At 39.1% G+C, this 19,489-nt stretch overlaps 1 protein-coding gene and 1 long non-coding RNA gene across 2 annotated transcripts in view; one reads left to right on the top strand and one right to left on the bottom strand.

Annotated features, from left to right (window-relative positions):
* Positions 1-661: 661 nt before the first annotated feature.
* Positions 662-19,489, bottom strand: part of LOC131519696 (uncharacterized) — a 37,495-nt gene continuing 18,667 nt past the window's right edge. The window contains exon 2 of the long non-coding RNA XR_009265743.1: positions 662-916. This is a non-coding gene — a long non-coding RNA (uncharacterized LOC131519696). The remainder of the gene's footprint in view (positions 917-19,489) is intronic.
* Positions 16,817-17,746, top strand: LOC131519691 (olfactory receptor 8S1-like). The gene has a single exon (XM_058742981.1). The coding sequence runs from the start codon at positions 16,817-16,819 to the stop codon at positions 17,744-17,746; it is 930 nt and encodes a 309-aa protein (XP_058598964.1).

Consider the following 19,489-nt stretch of genomic DNA (forward strand, 5'->3'; position numbering starts at 1 on the left):
CCAAGTGTCTAATCACAGCTTTGTTTTTCTAGTAACCAGTCCCCATCTGGGGAAGCCCACCCAGAGTTGATGTGCCTGTCATTCCAGAAATTGTGAGGGACTTAGGGGTTCTGTGTTGGATGCTCTTATCACTCAAGAAATTACAAGGATTTAGGAGCTCTGTATCAGTAACTGGAGTCAAAGACCAAATACTAGCAACAACAAGGGGCAGAGACTAATATATATATTTATTATTTCACAAGTAGGTACCACACACACACACACACACATACACACACACACACACACACAGCATTGCTTCCCTAACTCAAAAAGTGTATATACTCTTTTAAATTAAAAAAAAAAAACTTCCAATATTATCAATATTCTCTTATATTGTTTTATTATAACATTAAAAAATGTTCACACAAGATGTAACTTCCTTACCTTTATGGCATATAATACACTGTGAAACCAAACCAGTCTTATGAATTAAACTTGCACAATATCACAAAACTTATAAAACTGAAATTAACTACATTAATGGGATAGATACTATCATTTCGTATACCAACATTATCTTTGTTTGGTTTAGTAATACAAAGCTGTATTTGTTTGCTTTATGTTTGGCCAATTTTATCCGTTTGATTCTGAGCATAATGAATTGTCATTTGAGTCACTGTAATTATCACTGTTGTTTATCTTTCTTTTTAACAACTGACTCTCTTTATCTACTATATGCTATTTTAATGAAATGGTCAATTTAATGCTTTTCAGTAAAATAATGAAAAAAACATTGCTTAATGAAAAGTCTTTCATTGATATTTAATAATGCAGATACTGGTGATTATCTTTATTTCTTTCACTGCACTTTGATGTCTTTCAGCCTCCACTTGGCCCAAGAAATGATTAGTCTTCAGTATTTTCTGTCATTTGCCTGTAACAATTAAAATGACCCATCACTGTGGAAAGATCTTTTAACTGTAAATTATCACTGCAAAAGAGAAATACATTCTAATTAGTAACTATTAAAATACTAAACATGAATAAAACAATAGAAGATAATTGTGGAATTTCTACATTAGAACTGCCAACCTAATAGCAGCCAGACAGCTTAACACATCAAATTTAACTTCCATTGTTATTTCTTCTCTGATCTACGGGTTATATGAAGGTACTGCTTATTTTCCAAACATTTAGGGATTGTCTAGCTATTTTGTATTGAAATACTGAAATAACGTTAAATCGACTGTTTCTACTTAACTTGGATAACATCATGTTCTATCTGATTTTGGTTTTTTAAAATGTAGTGAGATTTTTTAATGCCCTGGTATATGACAAACTTTAGAAAATGTTTCAGGTATGTATGAAAACAGTGAGCATTCTGCAGTTATTGGATACAGTGATTCATGTATGTCAGTGAAGTCAAAATACTACTTATGTTTTTCCAACCTTTCACATATTTGCTGATTTTTGGTCTGCTTTTTCTATCAGATTGTTATCAAGGGTGCGATTTGTCTATTTCTTCTTTTAGTTTAATTTTTTGCTTTATATATATATTGAAGCTTTGTTAGGTGCTCTATCAGTCAGCTATTGCTTCACAATAAACAACCACAAAAGTATTTAGTGGCAGCATAAACTGTTTAAGTTTATCATTTATAGGTGAGGTAGCTAAGTGTTAGGCTGAGATCTGCAGATTGGCTGAACTTGCTTCCTGGCTGTAGTCTGTTCCACGTGTCTCATTCTAGGTAGGCAATGCCTACCTGGGGCTATTATTCTCAGCATAGAGGTTAGAAACTCTCTGAAAGACAAATGGAAACATGCAATGCCTTTTAAAGCCTAGGCTTGCAGCTGGCAGTCTGCCACTTGTGCTTACATTCCATTGGCCAAAGCAATTTATTCACATAGCCATAGGGTTCGCAACTTCAATGGAATGGAGAAGTGTATTTCTCCATGAAAATGGTGGAGGAGGTTAGTGGATATTTGTTGAACAATGATCTAGTCTATATGTGCTTACAAATTTAGAATTGTTATGTTCTTGGGACACCTGGCTGGCTCAGTCGGTTAAACATCAGGCTCTTGATTTCGGCCCAGGTCATGATCTTGTGGTTCGTGGGTTCAGGCCCTGCGTCAGACTCTGTGCTAACAGTGTGGAGCCTGCTTGGGATTCGCTCACTCTCCTTCTCTCTCTGCCCCTCCCCTGTGCTCACTCTCTCTCTCTCTTTTTCTGTCTCAAAGTAAATAAATAAACTGAAAAAAAATTTAAAAATTGCTATGTTCTTGTTGGGTTGATTTTTCTATCATTATAAAATGTGTCTTATCTACAGTAATTTTTTTCCCTTAAAATTACTTTGATATTAGTATAGTTTCACAAACTTCTTTTGGTTAATGTTGCTTATATATCATTTTCCATCTTCTGTCATTCTGCAGTCTTTATATTTCAGATATGTCTCTTGTAAGTACCATACAGTTGGATTTTGTTTTTTCATCCAATACGATTATCTTTACCTTTTCACTGGGGTGTTGGGTCAATTTACATTTACTACAATTATTCATATAATGTGGCTTAAATTTACCATCTGACTGTTTTCTAAGTCCCAACTGTTCTGTTCCTTTTTCCTCTCCTCTCCTGCCTTCTTTTGAATTTACTAAGAATTATTATTCTATTTTTCCCTCCATTAACTTGTTTTACTTTTTTTTCACTATTTTTTTAATTTAAATTTTTGTTAGTTAACATACAGTACAGTATTGATTTCAGAAGTAGAATTCAGTGATTCATCACTTACATACAACACCCAGTGCTCATTACAACAAGTGCCCTTTTTAAAAAAAATTTTTTTAATGTGTATTTATTTTTGAGAGAGACAGAGTGTGAGCAGGGGAGGGGCAAACAGAGAGGGGGACACAGGATCTGAAGCAGAGTCCAGGCTCTAGGCTGGCAGCACAGAACCCAATGCAGGGCTCGAACCCATGGACTGTGAGATCATAACCCGAGCTAAAGTCAGATGCTCAACCTGCTGAATCACCCAGGTGCCCTCAAGTGCCCTTTTTAATACCCATCACCCATCTAGCCCATCTCCCACCCACTGCTCTCCATCAACCCTTAGTTTGTTCTCTATAGTTCAAAGTCTTGGTGGTTTGTTTCCTTCTATTCTCTTTATTTCCCCCCTTCTCATATGTTCATCTGTTTTGTTTCTTAAATTCCACATGAGTGAAATCATATGGTATTAGTCTTCCTCTGATTGACTTATTTCAGTTAGCATAATACATTCTAGCTCTATCCACGCCATTGTAATGGCAAGATTTCATTCTTTTTTGATGGCTTAGTACTATCCCATTGTGTGTGTGTGTGTGTGTGTGTGTGTGTGTGTGTGTGTGTGTACACCATATCTTCTTTATCCAGTCATCAGATGATGGACATTTGGGCTCTCTCAGTAGTTTGGCTATTGTTAATAATGCTGCTATAAACATTTGGGTGCATATAACCCTTCAAATCTGTGTTTTTGTAACTTTTGGGTAAATACCGACTAGTGCAATTCCTGGATCATCAGGTACTTCTATTTCTAGTTTTTTTGTTTTTTTTTTAATGTTTTTATTTTATTTTTGAGAGAGACAGAATGCAAATGGGAGCGGGGCAAGGAGACAGGCAGGCACAGAATCTAAAGCAGGCTCCAGGCTGAGTTGTCGGCGTAGAGCCTGACGTGGGGCTTGAACTCATGGACTGTGAGATCATGACCTGAGTTGAAGTCAGACATTTAACCAACTGAGCCACCCAGGCGCCCTGTATTTCTAGTTTTTTGAAGAACCTCTGTACTCGTCTCCAGAGTGGCTACTCCAGTTTGCATTCCCGCCAACAGTGCAAGAGGGTTCCCCTTTCTTCACCTCCTCCCGACACTGTTGTTTCTTATGTTGTTAATCTTAGCCATTCTGACAGGTGTGAGGTGGTATCTCATCATGGTTTTGATTTATATTTCTCTGATGTTGAGTGATACTGAGCATCTTTTCATGTGTCTGTTAGCTATCTGGATGTCTTGTTTGGAAAAGTGTCTATTCATGTCTTCTGCCCATTTCTTCATTGGATTATTTGTTTTATGGGTGTTGAGTTTGGTAAGTTCTTTATAGATTTTGGATACTAATCCTTTATCAGATATGTCATTTGCAAATATCTTCTCCTATTCTATAGGCTGCATTTTAGTTTTGTTGATTGTTTCTTTCACTGTGCAGAACCTTTTTATCTTGATGATGTTCCAATAGTTCCTGTTTGCTTTTGTTTCCCTTGTGTTTGGCGACATGCCTAGTAAGAAGTTGCTCCAGCCAAGGTCAAAGAGGTTGCTGCCTATGTCCTCCTCTAGGATTTTGATTGTTTCATGTCTTACATTTAGGTGTTTCATCCATTTTGAATTTATTTTTGTGTATGGTGTAAGAAAGTGGTTCAGTTTCATGCTTCTGTACGTCGCTGTCCAGTTTTCCCAGCACCATTTGTTGAAGAGACTGTCTTTTTTCCATTGGATAGTCTTTCCTGCTTGATCAAAGATTATTTGACCATACAGTTGTGGGCCCATTTCTGGGTTTTCTATTCTGTTCCATTGATCTATGTGTCTGTTTTTGTGCCAGTACCATATTGTCTTGATGACTACAACTTTGTAATATAGCTCTTTGGGTGAAAATATACAACTAAAAATTGTCATAAAGAAATACAGACATGTCCACTACACCAGAGAAGAATGCCAGATCTAGGAACTACTGAGGAATACTCCATATGAAATGGTGATTAAACAAGGTAATCAAACTCTCTTAGCTTGAGAAGGCTAAAGATAAGAGAACAGTCAGAGGCTCAAAATTAGAGGGATAATGTCCATGTGAAAAGTGGATGAAGATTGCCTCCAATCTGGAAGTACTCCAATTCCAATCCAACAAGCCCTCTTTTTCTTTCTTAAGCTGATCTGAGCTTCTCCTTGCTCCTAAATAATCCTAATAGGATATAAATCATATTTTTATCAAAATGGAAGTTGAGTATCCTTCTTTCTCATTCTTAAAACTTGCATTTATTACTCATATCTTTTAACATAAACTAATAATTTCATCATACAAAAGAGTATAGTTTGAGGGGCGCCTGGGTGGCTCAGTTGGTTAAGGATCTGACTTTGGCTCAGGTCATAATCTCATGGTTTGTGAGTTCCAGCCGCACATCAGCCTTGCTGCGGTCAGTGTGGAGCCTACTTCGGATCTTCTGTCCCCACTCGCTCTCTGCCCCTCCCCCACCCATGCTCACTCTCTCTCTCTGTCTCAAAAAATAAATATTTTTTAAAAAGTAATAGTTTGAGCAATCATTCTTGTTTTGTTCCTAATTTTAATAAAAATGAATCTGGCAATTCACTGTTATGACATTACATATCAGTTTATACTCCATATTTTTTTCACATTATAGCTATCTGTTTTAGTTTTAAAGAGATACTATCAAAATAGGTATCAAATTTTATAAAGTAGATTTTCAGAATTTATGGAGATTCTCATATATATCTTCTTATTGGAACAGTTATAAATTTTCCTAATATTAAACGATCATTACATTCATGAGAAAACCCACTCAAGGATACATCTTTTCAAATAACATTAAATTAAATTAACTTGTATTTGGGAAGTGTTCATATGTATTTTATAATTAATAGTGATTGATATTTAGCTTTCAGTATTTAGATTGTGTTATCTTATTGATTATATATTCAAATCTTGTACAATATTGTTGATTGATTCCCCCCATTTCATCTGTCAAAGACTAAAAATAGCTAGATAGATAGCTAGATAGTTAGATATCAGTTTGCCACCATAATTGTGCTTCTGGCTATATTTCCTTATATTTCCATGTTTTTGCTTTTTGAAATTTTTTCAAAATGTTTTCAAAATTCATTGTGAAATTGTACTATGTAGCATAAAAGATCCTGATAGCTTTGTCTTTATTGTGGATTATACATATTATAAAATGGAATTCTTTTTTGGCTTAATGTTTCTATTTGAATTCACTTTCTGTGATGTTAGTATTTCCACTTGTTCTTTCTATTTAATTTTTTTTTTATTTGGCTATAGTTGACACACAATGTTACATTTGCTTCAGGTGTAGAGCATAATGATTCAACAAGTTTATACATTATGCTATGTTCATTCCAAGTATAGCCATCTGTCCCAATACATAGTTACTGCAATATCATTGACTATATTACTTATGCTGTGCTTTTTATCCCTGTGACTTATGCATTCCATAACTGGAAGCCTGTATCTCCCACTCCCTTTCACCCATTTTGCCTTTCCCCTCACACCCCTCCCCTCTGGCAACCATCTGTTTGTTCTCTGATTCTGCTTTTTCTTTTATTCATTCGTGTTTGTTTTTTTTTTTTAAGATTCCGCATATGGTATTTATCTTTCTCAGTCTGACTTATTTCACTTAGCACATAACAGAAAGCTTGCTAGGGCACCCCCCACCCCACCCCATGCAGAGCACTCAGGAACCTCTCCGCTGACTGCTTCAGATCCAGCCAGCCTGCCAGGGTGCCCCCTGCATGGAGCACCCTGGGAACCCCAGGTCCATGCTTGCATCAGTTTCAGCCACCCTGCAAGGGCACCCCCTGTGCAGAGTACCCTGGAACACCCCCGCTTGTACCACCCTCAGCTCCAGTCAACCTAGCCAAGGCATCCCCTGTGCTGAACACCTTGGGGCACCCTGGCTTGCACCCAGTTCAGCTTCAGCTGTCCCTCAAGGTCACCCTTAGTGTGGAGAGCTTCAAGACAAGCTGGCTTGCAAACAGTTGTTCTTCCTTTCTATATATTTTCACTAATAGTGTCTTTGTCCATCATTTTAGTTTAAACAGTTCTGTATTATATTGTTATATGTACCTTATCTTTAGGCAGCATATCATTAGATTTTGTTTCTTAAATCTGTGCCTTTTTATGAGGATACTTAAAACTTTGTATTAAATATTACTGTGGTTTTTACACTTATGGTCGTAAATTATGGCTTACTTTATTTCTAATGTCTTATGAAATAATTTTTGTTGTAAGCTTCCTGTCTCTACTTTAATTTTTGCCATAAAAACAGACATAAGAGCTACCATTTATCAAGCTATTGGCCAGCACTGTTCTTGTATACTTTAAAGCAATCTTATGTATTCAGTATAGCAATCTTGTAAGGTAAAAGGTCCCTTTTTATAAATGAAAAAACTGGGGGTTGCCAAGGCCATGGACTTACCTGAGTTTACTTAGCCAGTGAGTGGTGGAGTCAGGATTGACACCCAGGAATTCTGCACTACAGAGTCCAAATTCATGACCATTCTGTTTCTCTCCTTCCCTCTTCCCCCTCCCTTTCTCCCTCTCTCCCTCTCTCCCTCTCTCCCCCTCTCCCCCTCTCCTTCCCTCCCTCCCTCCCTCCCACTATTATCTGCACTGAATTGAAAAATAAAAACTTTGAATTTCTGATGTATGTATGTATCTATGTATGTATGTGTGTTTTAAGTAGGCTGCATGCCCAGTGTGGGGCTTGAACTCATGATACTGGGATCAAAAGTCAGATACTCTATCAACTCAGGCAGCCAGGAACCCCTTGAGGTTTTTATTTTAAAAGGGTATACTGGGCACATGATGCAGCATTTCTTCCAAGAAACAAACTTTGGGAAAAAAAATAAAAGGGATTATTTGTAGTCTCTTTCTACCCCACTTAGAAGGAATACTCAGAAGTTTCATTATAGAAATAGTAATGTACTTGACTATGGGATACAACAGAGGTGTTATATACTATGGAGTATATTCCATATATATCTTTTCTGAAGGGTTGAGGCAATCTTAGAAATGGATTAAAATGTAGATGGGTGAGTAAAATTTTCACTAACTTGTACTTTCCTTGTGTCTCCATTGGAAAGGTATCTAAATCTTAGTGTTTTTACATGTAGAAGCCTTTAAAAGCAGTTGACTTGATTACTCATGGAAGGGCTCTAAACTCCATTATATTTTAAGGATACACACACACACACACACACACACACACACACATATATAGTTTATTTGTAAATAAACAATATATACTCATATATATATACACACATATATATACTCACATATATATACATATATATGTGAGTATATATATGTGTGTATATATATGAGTATATATATGAGTGTATATATATGAGTATATATATGTGTGTATATATATACATATATATGTGAGTATATATATGTGTGTATATATATATATATGAAATTTGTTTATTTATTTATTTGTTTATTTATTTTGAGAGAGAGAGAGCACAAGCAGGTAAGGGTCAGAGAGAAGGAGAGACAGAATCCCAAGCAGGCTCTGCACCATCCACACAGAGCCCTATGTGGATCTCAAATTCACAAGCTGTGAGATCACAACCTGAGCTGAGATCAAGAGTGAGTTGCTTAACTGACTGAACCACCCAGGCACCCCTTTAAGGCTTCTTATAGAAGAGAGGGTTACTAATTGTTCCTGTTCTATTTTAAATAAATAAACCTAAGCAGTTTCTTTGTATATACTGAGTGGAAAGGCTCCATGGAGGGAGAGACAATAGAAGAGAAAGAGCATGGTTGATTCATGGAGATGTTCAAAGAGAAGGGTCAGGCTAGGATCCATGGCAGAGAGAGGCACTGACCATAGATGAAAGAGGGCCTTCCCCTAAGGCTGAAGGGGAGAAAAGAAGAACTCCATGTGTGGAGATTAGGAAGTTAGAGGTCACCTGTAGCAAGAACAGAACATTTCCTCTGGAAATTATCAGCTGAGAGTTAGGAGTATAGGGTTAAAGGCATACATAGTTTCAGGAGAGTAATGAAACTATTGAACTAGTCACACTGGGAAAGGAAAGTATGTGTGCTTGGGTAGAGAGAGAGAGAGAGAGAAAGATGGGGTGTTCTCAGAATCCAGGACGAAACAAGTCCTCAGTAGAGTCTCATACACTAGAGTTCATCAGGTCCCCTGTTCCCCTCTTAGCAAAGCAGTTTGTAACCAGGAGCCTTCTGCACTCCTGTGTCTTCCTGAAGCCACAACAGTGGTAGCTTGTCCGTCTCCTGTCTCTCCTATGAGCAGTGAACAATTCCTGGCTCCCAGCAGTGCCTACTCAACATCCCTCTTCAGGGCCCACCTGGCACAAGATTAACAACAAAGTGTTGAGGAGAAACATATATAAGTCACATGAACTGGGCATGAGCTCTCCTCAACACCAAGGGAGACCAAAGAAGAGTAAAATAATAGATGGGTACCAGATTCTTTTAGGTGAGACCAAAAGACTCAAAAAAGCATCAACTGGATGTCTGAACACTTTAGCCTTTCCCTAGAAGTGATCTTGAAGTGAGCTGTTTTGAGTTTGAACTTGACTCCAGACCTAGCATTGATCAGGAACTAAGCCTGCTTTGTGATGAATCCATTTGGAACCCTCTGCAGAAGACCCCTACTGCTAAGGTTTCTTTGACATGTTAGAGCCCTACTTTGGAGGCAGTAGACAGCCTGGCTCAAAGTGCAGGGTGCATTTTGGACCCAGGACAGGCCTGCTCAATGAGTAGGTTAGTGAATGAGAAATACATCTAGCTAGAAGGATCTGAATGGACACTAGTTCTAAATTTTTATTAGAACTAGAAATTGAACCCAAGAAGAGGAAGATTATTCCTCAAGTCACAAAATGAAGTAGTAACTATTCTGCAAGTTTCAGCTCTTTACCTACTTGACTATTTGGAGTTTTCTGTTCTGTTTCTTCATGTCTGGAAGATAGATAGATAGATAGATAGATAGATAGATAGATAGATAAAAGCATTTTTAAGAAGGAGGATGGTTAGAGTCATGAATATGAAAACCAAAGAGGAAGTCTTTCTCCTACTTCTGTTCAAAGATTCCCTAATATATACCTCAGATAAATGAAGAGCCATAGTGATTATAGAACATGTAGGTGGGATGGGGGAAGGCCCACACACTGAGTAGCCTCTCAGTGCCTGTAGTGGCTCCTGTGGCCCTGAGGAAGCTCCATGGAGCCCAAAAAAAGACTCCAGAAAACTTGCACTATAGTCTAGAATCTTAGGAATTTCTAAGTTTCACTGAGGCCAGTATCTGGCTCCAGATGGGATCAAAACATAGCAAAAGTAACTTTTGCAAGAGTATAATGAAGAGCATGGAAGTTTTTTGTTTTGGGGTTTTTTTGGGTTCTTTTGGCTGCTATTTTTAGGAAAGAGGATCAGAGAATTCCTCTTTGCATGAATAAATCCTAATCTTTCATGTCTACCGTCACTTTTTAATTCACCGCCACCAGGACTTCTTCAGATGCTTCAGGTAGGGAAAAAGGAGAGGGAAAACTAGAAGGGTCATCTCTCATATGCTAATTCCCCCACCTCTGTAGAGTTCTGCTTTCAGCCATTAATTGCTCATAGTGCTCAATTCGGCTTTTCCTTTAGTTTTCTCTTCTTGGAATTTTCCCTGGCCCAGAAGTCCCCATTTCTGTTCCAAGAAATCATATCCCTGATACCTATATCTCTGTGAGCATTGAGACATCCTGGGTAAGGAGAAGTTCCAGACAGAGCCAGTGGCCCAAAATCCTAGGACCACCCAATTCCTGTCTGGGTTCCCAAGTTCCCCCAGGAGAAGGCATAGTTTCCAAACCAGGAAAGACTTACTCATAAGCAAACTTCTGTAGTGCTGCAAAGTAGGGAAAACATGGTAATGGGACTCAGAGAGCCTTGGGAGTGAGTCCCAATTCTACTACTTTGTAAGGTCTATGACTGAGTATGTCACTTAATCTTTCTGACCCACAGAAATGGGGTCAGTAATACCTATGTTACAAGATTTTATAAGGACTAAATGAGATCAAAAGCATATACAGACCTTGTTATGGTGCCTGGCGTAAATTATGCATTAAATAAATAATATTATCTTATAAGTAAAGTTTAAGTAGGGGAGGTTGGGATGGAGAATGTGTAAAATGAGATTTGGGGTAAGGAGGGAAAAAAGGAAGGGAATTAAGATTTTTCTCCATGGGGTACAATATAAAATACAAGTTGTAAGTTAGTGTATCCCAGCAGGAGAGGGAGAACATCTGGGGAGAACAAAAGATGAAAAAGTCTTAGAAATAGGTTGGGAGGGACTGGGAGCAAGGGTGCATGTATCCCTTTGAATTAGTGTTGTATTTTTGGGCAAAGAGCTAATAGTGCAATTACTGGATCACCTTGTACTTCTATTTTTAACTTTTTGAGAAACCTCCATACCATTTTCCACAGTAGCTGCACCAGTTTGTATTCCCACCAACAGTGCAAGAGTGTTCCCCTTTCTCCACCTCCTTGCCAACACCTCTTGTTTCCTATGTTGTTAATGTTAGCCATTCTGACAGGTGTGAGGTGGTATCTCATTGTGGTTTTGATTTGTATTTCCCTGAGGGGGATCTGTGATGTTACACATCTTTTCATGTGTCTGTTGGCCATCTGTATGTCTTCTTTGGAGAAACATCTATTCATGCCTTCTGCCCAATTTTTAATTTGGGTGTTGAGTTGTATAAGTTCTTTGTAGATTTATCAGATATGTCATTTGCAATTATCCTCCCCCATTCCATAGATTGCCTTTTTATTTTGTTGCTTCCTTCGCTGAGTAGATGCTTTTCATTTTGAAGAAGTCCCAATAGTTTATTTTTGCTTTTTGTTTCCCTCACCTCAGGAGACATATCTAGAAAGAAGTTGCTACAGTCAGTGTTAAAGAGGTTACTGCCTGTGTTCTCCTCTAGCATGTTGATGGTTTCAGGTCTCACTTTTAGGTATTTCATCCATTTTTAATTTATTTTTGTGTGTGGTGTAAGAGAGTGGTCCAGTTTCATTCTTTTGCATGTAGCTGTCCAGTTTTCCCAACACCGTTTATTGAAAAGACAGTCTTTTTCCCATTGGATAGTCTTTCCTGCTTTGTCAAAGACCAATTGATCAGATAGTTGTGGGTTCATTTCTGGGTTTTTTATTCTGTTCTATTGGTCTATGTGTCTATTTTTGTGTCAGTACCAAACTATTTTGATCACCACAGCTTTGTAATATAACTTCAAGTCTGGAATTGTGATGCCTTCGGCTTTGCTTTTCTTTTTCAAGGTTGCTTTGGCTATTCGGGGTCTTTTGTGGTTGCACACAAATTTCAAGATTGTTTGTTCTAGCTCTGTGAAAAATGCTGGGGGTGTTTTGATAGGGATTACATTAAATGTGTAAATTGCTTTGTGCAGCGTAGTTATAATGAGCACCAGGTGTTGTATGGAAGTGTTGAATCTCTATATTGTACACCTGAAATTATTATTATGTTGACTAACTGGAATTTAAATAAAAACTTTAAAAAAAAGAAAGTGTCTGGGGCGCCTGGGTGGCTCAGTCAGTTGAGCGTCCGACTTCGGCCCAGGTCATGATCTCACGTCCGTGAGTTCAAGCCCCGCGTCGGGCTCTGTGCTGACAGCTCAGAGCCTGGAGCCTGTTTCAGATTCTGTGTCTCCCTCTCTCTCTGCCCCTTCCCTGTTCATGCTCTGTCTCTCTCTGTCTCAAAAATAAATAAACGTTAAAAAAAATTAAAAAAAAATGTGTGACTTAGGTAGTCTTATAAAGATACATGAAACATAATTCCTCAAGATTTTATCATTGTTTCTCAGTTGCATAGATTTCATTTACTTCTTAAACATTCCATAAATCATATTAAATACAACCACAAAATCCAAAAAAATAAAAAATAAAAATAAAGGCTGCTCTATAAGTCTAGGTCTTGAAGTAAAGACTATGTAGTAAAAGAGCCACAGCTATCTTAACAGCCATGTAACATGATAAGTGAATTGTTATTGTTGGTAACCACTGAAATTTTGGGTCACTTATTATCACAGCATAATTGACCTAAGCTGACTGATACGTTAAACTTCCCCTTCTGTAGGTCCATTAGCCTCTCTTCATCTCTGAGCTGCCTCCACTCCTCCTTCATCCAGTATAGATCTTACTGTCAACAGTTAATATTTGTGAGGTCATTTCCATTTCTGGGCTTATAAACTATCTCTAAACCTCTTTTCCTAGTCCAGAAACATCCTAGGTATCCAGTCTTCTGGGGGCCAAGGCAAAGCCTTCACCTGAGTCCACAAATGCCTTAACGCCTCTCATGCACATCTGAATATAGTAGGTAAATTGTCCCTGGGGGCAATAGAGGAAACAGAGAGAGAGAGATTACAGTGGACCAAGAAGTGAATGAGGAAGAGACTACAGTATGGAGTATACTCCTTCCCCCTCAAAAAAAAATGTGGCTATAAAGAGAAGGAAAGACAAGGAAGTGGTTGGGAAATCCAGCAGCCTGGAGTCTGATATGCTTTCTTATATCCTCCAGTTAGTTAGCTTCTCTCTAGTCCCCTGTTACAGAGGAGTAACTTCTAGTTTGTAGAGGTAGACCAAAGTTTTGGTTTCACCTTTTCTTGTGTCTATACTCACCACATGTTTCCTTTTCAAAATAGGTCCTTTCCTGCCACAGTACTGGCCCTAGGAAAACCAGCTCCCTTGGAGGAGGAAGGGCTATCGATTCTGCCCCTACACTTTTAAATGGGAAAAACTTGAGCAACAACAAGTGCTGAGGACCAATAGAGAGCCATACAACAAAATTAGAAAAAGGAACATTTTCTCTGTGAAATAGGAGGCAAGAGCCTGAGCTGAAAGCTAGGGAAGCAAGGGTTGAGAAAGGAGTGTCTTCATAGGAGTAATGACCTTTGAAATTGTGTGGACCTGGCTGTGTGCGTGTGTGTGTGCATGTGCATATTCACATTAAAAACCGAAGCGCTACCAGAGACAAGACAGAAACTTCACAGAACCTCCTGAACCCCTTCTTCCTAATTAGTAAAGCAATTTGTGGCCAGGAGCTTTCTGCACTTGTATGCCCTCAGCCAGACCTCTTTTGGCAATAGCCATGTCAGTAGCCACTTTGTCCTAGGACCAGTGGCCCCTTTGGTTCGGGTTAATGCTGCCTCTCCCATGGGCAGTGAACAATTCTTGACTCTCTGGAGCCTCTCCTCCCCATTCCTCCCCAGGGCCGACCTGGCATAAGATCCGAGGGATTTAATGAAAGAAGAAATACAAGTCATACTAACTGGCCAGGAGCTCTCTTCAAGGATTAGGGAGTAGAAGGGGGAAAAAAAGAAGAGAAAAATCCAAGTCATAAGAGAGCCACCTCCAGAAAGACCTTCACCAGAACACTTTGGCTCTTAACCACTGCCTGTCTGTATCTGTCTCTACTCATATAATTGGCTGGAAAACAAAGTCCACTTTTCATGGGACCTGGCTCTCATCTCCAGCTGTTGGAGCCGCATCTCCTTCCTGCAGCAGTGTCCTGTGGCAGGCAGCCTGGCTAGAAAACCAGAAGACACATCAGACCAAAAGCAGTCCTGCTCAGTATGGTTGGTGAGAGCCTTAGAGGCACATTGATATATGTAACTGGGAAAGATTTGTAGAGACCTCCGACCCAAGCCCCTCTAGTTTACACTGGACCCAGATTAGGGAAGTCACTTTCTCAAGTCAGACATTGCTACTTCCAGTCAGATAATAGTTGAGCTGGAAGATTAAGTCTTCTGCCGTTTGTCCATGTGGGGTCTTCCTATTGTTTCTTTTCTTTTTTTTAAAAAAAATTTTCTTTACCGTTTATTTATTTTTTGAGAGACAGAGAGAGACAGAGCATGAACAAGGGAGGGACAGAGAGAGAGGACAAGTCACAGAATCCGAAGCAGGCTCCAGGCTCCAAGCTGTCAGCACAGAACCCGATGCAGGGCTTGAACCCATGATCTGTGAGATCAGACCCGAACTGGGGTCAGACACTTAACCGACTGAGCCACCAGGGTGCCCCCTTCCTATTGTTTCTTTATGTATCTGGTTCTGGACACACACAAAAAAGTGAGGCTTTTATTTTAAATGGGAATGTGTTATTGGCCACAAAGCCAGATGAAGAGTAGGAAGGAGATTTCCTGGGGCATTGAAAATGAAAAAGACGAAGAACAGAGAGAGATTCGTAGTCCTTTTGGCAATGGAATCCCTAGTTCACTGGGTTTTAGAAAGTTTTTATTAATGAAACCCTTTGCTTCAATGAAATTCTACCACCAAATCAAGTATGACAAATAGATGTAAGAAGAGCTGAGGCAATTGAGATGGATGTGAGGGCCCAAAGACTCCTCTGACTCCTCACTCCCTCACCATTTAGAGTGGTCCCTAAAGCACTACAGCAGAATATATAAGGTTCCATTCAACACACTTTGAAAACACAGCCCTGGTAGTGTTCTGGAATCCTAGGTATGAGGGATTTCAAAAGGGCACCAGTCTTATGTAGCCACATAGAACCAAACTACTGAGATGCCCAATGGTGTTGGGGAAGAGACCACAAAAGAACATTCTTTTTAGGAGTTCAGCTTCCTTTGCCCTGGGGCTTTTCTCTCACTTCAATCCAATTTTCCCTTTGCCTTTCTCTCTGGAGAAAACAAAGCTAGACTGAGAGTTTCCTGAAAGTCTCCAAGTCATTTCTTTATTTAAAAAAAAAAAAAAAAAAAAAGGGAAGTAATCAATGGAAAAATAATTTTACAACATTAGAGAAACTGTTTACAAGAAAAAAATGCCCATAAACCTACTGCCCAATAGAGAAATTATTTCTATTTTCAATATTCTATGTCAATCTTTCTTCATACATACAAAAATTTGATTTTTGCACAGCATATTATGAGCCCTCTGGTTTATAAAAGTATTTGTTTAATTTACCCAATTTTACAGATTAATAAGGTAAGGCTTAAGGAAACTGAGTGACTTTTACCAAATGATACCATTAGAATGTTTGAACTAAGACTCAAGGTTACTACTGTACTCTAAGACTAGTTCTCTTTCCACTTCAATAGCAGCTGACACAGAACTGTAGATACCACTGGTTAAGTATCAGAGCCAAGGAATATTAAAATACAATTTAAGTGAACTCCCTACTAGCAAAGTTCCTTGTGATGCCAAAACCACACAAAATTCAGCTTCTAATAATCAATTCAAAACCACAAGTGTGGTGCACTAGCATATCAGATGAGTTGGAACATCTGGTTTAGTCCCAACCTCAACATCACTTTGCTATGAGAACTTAGGCAATGCATTATCCTCATTTGTTTTGTTTTATTTTTTTAATGTTTATTTATTATTGAGAGACAGAGAGAGACAGAGCATGAGCATGGTTGGGGCAGAGAGGAGGAGACACAGAATCCGAAGCAGGCTCCAGGCTCCAAGCTGTCAGCAGGGAGCCCAACACGGGTCTGGAACTCACAAACCACGAGATCATGACCTGAGCCGAAGTCAGATGCCCAACCCACTGAGCCACCCAGGCGCCCCTATCCTTATTTGTAAAATGAAGGGTTTAAAGTCCACTATGACACCATCCTTAGTTACTGCGAGTCTATGACCTTACTATTCTGAGAAGGAATCACTTGTGCATGGGCTTCCTAGCCCTTAACCATAAAAGGTTTTCTAGGCTTAGCCACTGGGCTCTTTTCCCTTCTTTTGATTCCAGGATGTACCTGACTTGCATGTGCATGGTATTTTTATTTAAAAAAAAGTCATGTAGGGTGAAGGTATAGAGATCATGACAAGATAGTGCTAGTAGTTAGAAAAGAAGGACAAGTGAAGAGATTGTATCTGAGAAGACACTTCCTTATCCTGAGTTTCCTGTTTTGGTCTATAGGTAAGGAGATATATTGTCTGCGAGTAGAAAACTCCTGTTCGCTGAGAAAGACTCAGATCAATGCCTTATCAAGTGGAAAAATCATTCATTCCTTTTGAGGGACAGAATCTCTAAGCAACCATGAAAAATGTCAGTATGATTACTGAGTTTGTCCTCCTGGGATTATCCAGTGACCCCCAGATCCAGACCATGCTCTTTGTGCTGTTCCTGGGGATTTACCTCCTGACCCTGGTGGGGAATCTGGTGATGATCCTGGTGATCAGGGTTGATCCCCGCCTCCACACACCCATGTACTTCTTCCTTGGACACTTATCCTTCCTGGATCTCAGTTTCTCCTCAGTCACTGTGCCCAAGATGCTACAGAACTTCTTATCTCAGAATAAAAGCATCTCAATGTGGGGATGCATCACTCAGAGCTTCTTTTTCACTCTTTCTGGGGGAACAGAAGCTTGTCTGCTCTCTGCCATGGCCTATGACCGCTATGCTGCTATCTGCCACCCTCTGGTCTACACCATGGTCATAAACAGACCTCTCTGTATTGTGATTGTGAGCATAGCATGGACAGTGGGATTTCTGATTTCCTTGCTGAATAGTGTCTTCATCCACAAGTTGTATTTCTGTAGGTCCAACATCATCCTCCACTTCAGCTGTGAGCTACCTCCTCTCTTTCCTCTGTCCTGTACCGATCCCATTGTCAATGAGATTCTTCTTGCGGTGTCCTGTGCATTTCTAGGGCTGCTGACGCTTCCCCTGATCCTCTTCTCTTACTCCAGAATCATTTCTGCCATTCTCAACATCCGCTCCTCTGAGGGCCAAGCCAAAGCCTTCTCTACCTGCTCCTCCCACCTCACCGTGGTGCTCTTGTTCTATGGGACGGCTCTATTCAGGTACATCAGCCCTGCCTCAGGCTCAGTGTTGGAGCGTGTGGTCTCCATTCAGTACAGTGTGATCACATCCTTGCTGAACCCCCTCATCTACAGCCTCAAGAACCAGGAGGTGAAGGCTGCTCTGCAGAGGATGCTGAAGCAACAAAAGTGTGCCTCATGGTAAAATAAAAGCTGCGTGATTCTGCTCAGGAAATAGAAAAAAATTATCTCTAAAGAAGAAAGATTTTTATGGGCATAGAGCACTTGGGGAAATTTCATTTCAATTAAGTTCAAGTATTTGGGGGTGCCAAGGCAGCTCGGTTGGTTGAGGGTCTGACTCTTGATTTCAGCTCAGGTCGTGATCTCATGGTTCATGAGATGGATCCCCACATCAGGCTCCATACTGACAACGCAGAGCCTGCTTGGGAGTTTCTCTGCCCGTCCCCCATTTGCACTCCCTCTCAAAATAAATAAATAAAAACTTAAAAAAAAAAAATAAGAAAATGATAAATGTGAGCTCACCCTATGTCCTTAAAAAAATTCAAGTATTTGTCTGGACTTCAAAGCAAATAAACTATCAAAAAAATGGAGGGTGGGGAAAGAGTTTGATATATAGGCTCCTATCTAGCAGCCCTTTGCAAAATAATCTGAGAGGGATCTTGGCTCCACTGAGAAGATAGCAGGGCTGACACAGATAAAGCGTATTTGGAGCAGAGCAGGGTGTCTGGCCAAATTGATTATTTCTGGATGTGTCTTTGATGATGTTTCCAGATGAATTTGAATCAATGAACTGAGTAAAGATTACCCTCACCAATGTGGGGCATTGTTGAAGGCCCAACCTTCAACAATCGGTTGAGGGCCCAAATAGAACAAAACTGCAGTGGTAGGGAAAATTTGCATTCTCTGAGCTGGAACATCCATCTTCTCTTGACCTCAGACACTAGGGCTCCTTGTTCTTGGGCCTTCAGACTCAGATGGGAATTTACACTACTGACTCCCCTGGTTCTTAGGCTTTTGAGTTTGGATGGAATTACACCACTGGCTTTTCTGGGACTCCAGCTTGCAGACAGCAATCATGGGATTTCTCAGCCTCCATAATCATGCCAGTCAATCCCTCATAACAAATCTCTTTTCCTACACTTGTCTTAGCCAAAAGGCCAAGAAGCAATGTATATCTCTTTTTCTATTCCATTCTATTCTGTTCATTCTATTTTTCTGGAAAAGTGTGACCAATACAGCAGGGAAAAGTAAAAATAATAATTAATCAATTGTCAGAATGAAAATCAGTATATTGTGCCTATTTTATTTTTCTTAAACTCTCTCACCTTGAGGTCTCACATTTAAAAATACAGAATGTGCATTTGATCTAAATATATATTGTATACCAGTATATGGAGTGGAGAATAGACATGATCATTATAGAAACAAAATTAAAAGATTAACAAAGTACCCTTTGGATATACTTAATTAATAAACATAAATATATAACAGCAGCCTACTGAGAAGAATTAAAGAAGACCTAAATAAATGGAGAGTAATATACCATGCTTATGAATTGGTAGCCTGGTTATTGTAAAGATGCCAGTTGTTCCCAAATTGATATATATATTCAGAGTAATGTCAATCAAAAATTCAGAATACTTTTTTTTTTAATTTAAAAAGTTGATTCTAAAATTTATGTTGGGATGAGCACTGGGTGTTGTATGGAAACCAATTTGACAATAAATTTTATATTAAAAAATAGATGCTGGTTCAACATTTGCAAATCAATCAATGTGATACATCACATTAATAAAAGAAAAGATAAGAACCATATGATCCTGTCAATCGATGCAGAAAAGGCCTTTGACAAAATTCAGCAACCTTTCTTAATAAAAACCCTCAAGAAAGTCGGGATAGAAGGAACATACTTAAACATCATAAAAGC

Source organism: Neofelis nebulosa, chromosome 8, assembly GCF_028018385.1.
Source record: "Neofelis nebulosa isolate mNeoNeb1 chromosome 8, mNeoNeb1.pri, whole genome shotgun sequence".
In the NCBI taxonomy this organism is placed as follows: Eukaryota; Metazoa; Chordata; class Mammalia; order Carnivora; family Felidae; genus Neofelis; species Neofelis nebulosa.

Excerpts from the sequence above, each read along its gene's own strand:
- LOC131519691 (XM_058742981.1), top strand. The coding sequence starts at position 16,817 with ATGAAAAATGTCAGTATGATTACTGAGTTTGTCCTCCTGGGATTATCC.